This window comes from Suricata suricatta, chromosome 6, assembly GCF_006229205.1.
Source record: "Suricata suricatta isolate VVHF042 chromosome 6, meerkat_22Aug2017_6uvM2_HiC, whole genome shotgun sequence".
NCBI classification, from domain to species: domain Eukaryota; kingdom Metazoa; phylum Chordata; class Mammalia; order Carnivora; family Herpestidae; genus Suricata; species Suricata suricatta.
In genome coordinates this window covers 142,344,217-142,350,304 of record NC_043705.1, presented here as the reverse complement: position 1 = coordinate 142,350,304, position 6,088 = coordinate 142,344,217, and the positions used below count along the sequence as shown (strand labels likewise).

Sequence of the window (6,088 nt, the reverse complement as noted above, 5' to 3'; positions counted from 1 at the left end):
TCAGTCACCCGACAGGGGTCCTGGGGGACACGGCCCATCAGCAGGTTCTGTAATCCTACGGTTACTGCATAGTGGCATTGCCGCATGATAGAACATAACCTGAGTCTGTTGCTACAAACAAAACCAAAGTTGTCCGCACCACATAACTAGCCCCAACTTGGCCCCTAGGGGTCACCTCACCCCCTAAGTCAGCAGCCACTTGAAACTTGGGGGAGTAGCCTGTGTTCTGATTTTAGTGCTGTGTTAGTCACGGTGCCTTCCCAGCTGAGTGACCTCCCCACCTGTTCCTGATCCAAGTTCAAACAGATAGCTTTCTACTTCTAGGTCATGGTTGTTTTCTTCAAAGTGGAGTTACTTTCACAGACTGTAGAAGTTTAGCACACAAGTTGTGCCGCGTCCTGTAAGCATTGGGTTGCCTGGTAAAATGTTGGCTCAGATCCCGTGTCCTGCCTTAGAAGCTCAGATCCCGTGTCCTTCCCTAGAAGCTCAGATCCCGTGTCCTGCCTTAGAAGCTCAGATCCCGTGTCCTGCCTTAGAAGCTCAGATCCCGTGTCCTGCCTTAGAAGCTCAGATCCCGTGTCCTGCCTTAGAAGCGGCCTCCATGATCCACATGCGCAGTTGAGCTCGTGGGGTCAGGTAGAGATGGCTGGTGAAGTGCTCTTCTTGGAATATTTAAATTTAGGTGAGAATTAGGGTGAAGAAACGCAGAAGAGCTCGGTTTACCGCTGACGCCATTCCCAGCTCCCTGGACCCCTGAGGGAGGGAGGAGTTAGCCAGGCTCCCTGGTGTCTGAGGAGCAGGACGTGCTCCTTCTCCACCTTGACCGTGCTCCGCACCCTCTCTGCCGTTAAGCCACGCGGTACAGGTGACTGGTTCAGGAGAGGGAGGAGCCGGCTGCCTGGCCGCCGCGTTAAGTGGACACCGCATACAGCTGTAGATCCCTGACGTGCCTTCCTCGCCTTCCAGTACGATCTAAGAACCGAGACGGCGCCCCTCGTGGTCGTGGTCTCTACCACGGGCACCGGCGACCCGCCCGACACCGCTCGCAAGTTCGTTAAGAAAATCCAGGACAGGGCGCTGCCGGTGGATTTCTTTGCTCACCTGCGGTACGGCCTGCTGGGTACGGACTGTGCTTCTGTTCTGTCTCCCCTCAGTTATCACAGGTTTGAGTCCTGGTATCTGAACGTAACCTTCACAACCAGGGTGCAGAGTTACTGAGGGTTTTTTTCGTGTGTGTCTTGTTTTATTTTGTGTCTTTTATAGAAACATGTAAAACTCAGAAGTGTAAATATTGTGCTGCGTTGTGCAAATGCCTCTCCTGCCTTCAGCCCACAGCAGCGCCTCGGTGGAAGCAGGGACCGTTTTCAAACCATCAGCGGTTGGTCTCCACCCCAGCCCTGGTTACAAATAAAAAGAATCCCTGAAGGAGCAACTCTGAATGCTGTTTAATCGTTTTCCTGTGTTTTTAAACCAAGCGCCCAGGTCGATCTCATTTCCCTGGGAATCACTCCCCTAGTATAATTTCTAATCTCAGCCACAGATTAGGATCAGCTAGCAGAGTTTTCCTTGAATTCTGTGGCCTGGGCCCACCTCCAGTGATTCTAACTTAATTAGTTGTGCGGAGGTGGGGCCCTGGCTTCGGTGGTTTGTAATAGCTCCCCGGTGATGCCTAACGTATGCCAGGTTAGGAAGCACTGGCATAAAGCTCTGTGAAGTAGAGGTTAAAAAACCAAGAGAAAGGATCCGAAAGACCCGCTCAGCCAGATAGGACACCAGAGAGAGAAGTCAGAGCCCGTATTCCTGGCCTGTCATCTGTATTGTTCTTTGAATGCTCTTTGAGAATTATTTGGGGAAGGGTATCTCGAAAGGGTGGATTACACTAAGTGACTGATTAGAAATTTGAGCTTATGACGCTGACTTATTCGAATAAGAGGGTATTTTAGAGGATTTACATTTTTTTTACTCATGTTTTTCTATTTGCTTTTCAAGAATGAACATGTGTTGCTTAAAAAAAAATTCTCAAACAGAAGTAAAGACTGAAGCCCTTTCTACCCATTCCAGTCATTCCTAGGCCATTTATGCTCTTCCCGCCCTCTGAAAGCTCCCCATGTTCTTGGTGGGAAGGTGCATGGAGATGATTAAGTGAGAAATTGGCCATTTTAATTTCACATTTTTAACCTGGTATGACAATGTTAGTCCATTTTCTTACCAGAAAACATAGACGTAGCCCTAATTTACCTCGGACAGAAACCTGGCAAATGATGATATGTTACCTGTCTGTGCTCTGGGTTAGGGGTCAGGACAGTCCGGAAGGGGCCAGCTGGGAAATATTTTGGGCTTCGTGGACCACGTGCCCTTTATAACAGCTCCTTACCTCTGCTGTTGTGGCTCGGTGGCTGCTGTGAACGCTATGTGAACGGATGGACTTGGCAGTCTTTGGGGACAACCCTATATAAAAACAGACAGCAAGTGGTGTTTGGCCCACACACTGAAGTTTGCAGACCCCTCGCTAGATCAGAAAAGTCTGCACAGGCAGATGTTATGTTTTTTTAAACGCGTCTAATTCTTGTTTTAAGGATTCCATATTCAAAAGTTGTTTTTTAATGTTTATTTTTGAGAGACAGAGCATGAGTGGGGGAGGGGCAGAGAGAAAGAGGGAGACATAGAATCCGAAGCAGGCTCCAGGCTCTGAGCTGACAGATGCGGGGCTCGAACCCATGAGCGGTGAGATCATGACCAGAGTCGAAGTCGGATGCCCAACCGACTGAGCCAACCAGACACCCCTAAGGTTTCCACATTCTTACAGATTTATGGAAACAAAAATGTGGAATTATTTCTGTTAGCATTGGCCAAGAAGTATTTGTTCTTGTTTCGATGTGTCTACTTTACCATTGTAAGATAGGAGGCAATTATTTGCATGCTTAGTATCACTCAGGAAAACCTCAGAAAATGTGACGCTATATTATTTATTAGTTAATCAGTGTGCGGGCTGTTGTTTTAAATATTTTACTTACCTGTTCTCTGTGTCTTCCTTAAATCGGACTGTGCACTAATGACCTGTCTGGGCGCTCAGGGCTGGGTGACTCTGAGTACACGTACTTCTGTAACGGCGGGAAAGTCATCGACAGGCGGCTCCAGGAGCTTGGTGCCCGGCACTTCTACGACACTGGGCACGCGGACGACTGTGTGGGGTAAGGGCATCCTGCTTCTCGCCTGCCGTTTCCGCACGGCCTTCCGCAGCGCTTGGTCAAAGGCTGGGAGTTTCTAAAATGTGATGACTTTTGATTTAGCACTGAAGCTTTTGTTTTAAAAGTGATACTTCTGTTTTCTCAGCTTTTTCTGCTGTTTCCGCTCTTTTTTATCTCCGTCCCTGCTAATGGGAGAAATAGGGGAAGATACGCCAGCGACGGTTATGTTTGAGTGTGTAGGTCTTTGCCAAAGTCCACACTTTCCTTAGGAACTTCGATAGCATGCGTGTGTGCTTCTCTGCTGTGCACACGGTCACTGCGTGCAGATCCTCACGGGGAGGGCCCTGGCAGGCCACGCGCCACCAGCAGGGAGCACATGCAGACCGGAGGCCTTCCCAGCATGCCCTGTGCCTAGGCTCTCTCCCTTACCATCGTAATGGCCGTTCCCTACCATGCCGGCCAGAGATAGAGTTCCTGTTTCCTTTAGATTATTCTCATTTTTACAATCCAGTATTTCACCCTCTGTGCCTTCTCTCAGGTCCTCTTTTTTTTTTAAATAATAAATTATTGTCAAATTGGTTTCCATGTAACACCCAGTGCTTCTCCCCACACGTGCCCCCCACCATGACTATCACCCCCTCCTTCCCTCCCCCTCCCCCTTTAGTCCATGGTTCCTTTTCAGTATTCAGTAGTCTCCCTTGATCTGTGTCCCTCACTCTCCCCCGCTGTCTTTCCCCCTTCCTCTCCCCATGGTCCCCTGTCAGGTTTCTCCTGTTAGACCTATGAGTGCAAACATATGGTATCTATCCTTCTCTGCCTGACTTATTTCACTTAGCATGACACCCTCGAGGTCCATCCACTTTCCTACAAATGGCCAGATCTCATTCTTTCTCATTGCCATGTAGGACTCCATTGTATAGATAAACCACATCTTCTTGATCCATGAGCCTCAATGTCTCAGGTCCTCTTAATGTGCTTATTCAAAGATCTTATAGATGCCGAGCTCCACCTTAGTTTTTAGCCTTGGGCTATTTTAGCCAGATAATGGCGTACCCACTTGACCTTTTCCTACTTGGTGCATATATTCTCACTCACTCGATTTTTCTTTAGGAATAATGACAAGTTCAGCAAATGTCTTATCTGCATACTACCACTTGCCACGAGTGTGCCCGACGCACTTCTCTCCACGTGCCCCCCCTTCAGATCAGCTTCCTCCATCATTTTCTGCAGCTGCAACCCCGTGGGTGTTTCCAGATTCCAGCACACACATCCTTGGTTGTGACAGAGCCCGACTGTGTTGCTTTCCGTGGTCACCTTTTAGTTCTGTCCCTTTACGTTGATTTTTTCATGTTTTTTTTTCCTTTTGTGTGTGCGTGTGTTTTTGCCAGAATCCAGTTGCCATTAAATGTATTAAGTGTCCATCTCATATGAGCCATTTACTTGCTAATTTCTTATAGAAGCCATCAGGCCTTTCACTGAGTCCATATTTTACTTCTGGTCAGGGGCTTTGTTTCCCTGATTTTTTATTGGGTCGCATGTTAAAATTAAAAAAAAATTTTTTTTAATGTTTATTTTCAAGAGAGACACAGCAGGAGTGGGGGAGGGGCCAAGAGAGAGAAGGAGAGACAGCATCGGGAGCAGGCTCCAGACTCCAAGCTGTCAGCCCAGACAGAGCCCAATGCGGGGCTCGAACCCACGAACCGTGAGATCATGACCTGAGCTGAAGTCAGACGCTTAACCGACTGAGCCTCTCAGGCGCCCCTTGAGTGTTAGAATTCTTAAATGGGTATGTCATCAGCCTGCATCTCTTAAATTTTTAACCTTGCTACCTCGCTTGAATTTACCCTCTTCTAACATTGTTTTCAAGAAGATGCGCTGGCCAGGTGTACCCGCCGCCACACTGACGGGGTTCAGAACGCAGAGTGAGGTCCAGGTCCGGGACTGCCCGCCCCTCCGGTGACTGAAACCTTGGTCATGTTACTTCCCCTTTTCATGCTTCGGTCTTCCCCTCTGGGAGCTGGAGATAATGGTGTGCGTGGAGGGAGTTTTTCGGGAGGAGTGGGTGATCTGATGCAGGCTGTCTGTCCTCTTAGAAAAAGGTCCACCCTGGGGTCAGTGCTCTGTGGACACTAGTGCTCCGCTGGCAGTGTCATCATCTCGGTGTCTCTGAGCTGTGAGAACGGCGTGTTGGACGGAGCTGCCGGCTTTGAACTCGGAGTTTATACATGTGCTTTGCCAGAGGCTCTGAGGGATGGGTGTGGACCCTGGAACCAGAGGTTGAGCTGTTGACTGTGAGCACCTGACGAACCTGATGAGATTGTAGCCAAGTCCTAACAAGACCAAGGTCTGAAATATGCCTTCTGTCATTTCACTTTATGAATTAGAATTTAATTGATATCGGGGCACCTGGGTAACTCGGTTGGTTAAGTGTCTGACTTCAGCTCAGGTCATGATCTCGAGGTTCATGGGTTCGAGCCCCGCGTTGGGCTCTGTGCTGACAGCTCAGAGCCTAGAGCCTGCTTCAGATACTGTGCCTCCCTCTCTCTATGTCCCTCCCCCTGCTCACACACACTCTCTCTCTCTCAAAAATAAACGATAAAAAAAATTTAGAGTTTAGTAGATATGACCTTTGAGTTGTGATTAAAAATGAGAAAGAGGTTATTTCCAAGGTTCCAATGCCCTGTTTCTTATCCATTCATTCTTCTGTTTTTTGGTTTTTTTTTTGTTTTTTTTAACATTCATTTTTTGAGAGTGAGACAAAGCATGAGTGGGAGCGGTGCAGAAAGAGAGGGAGACACAGAATCCGAAGCAGGCTTCAGGCTCTGACTTGTCAGCACAGAACCCAACACGAGGCTCCAACTCACGAACTGCAAGATCATGACCTGAGCTGAAGTCAGATG

At 48.4% G+C, this 6,088-nt stretch overlaps 1 protein-coding gene across 1 annotated transcript in view; it reads left to right on the top strand.

Moving 5' to 3' along the window:
• MTRR (5-methyltetrahydrofolate-homocysteine methyltransferase reductase) overlaps positions 1-6,088 on the top strand; it is a 28,570-nt gene that overhangs the window by 839 nt on the left and 21,643 nt on the right. Inside the window, exons 3-4 of the mRNA XM_029941288.1 lie at positions 967-1,120; positions 3,074-3,191. Of these exons, the coding sequence (XP_029797148.1) occupies positions 967-1,120; positions 3,074-3,191 (272 nt within the window). The remainder of the gene's footprint in view (positions 1-966; positions 1,121-3,073; positions 3,192-6,088) is intronic.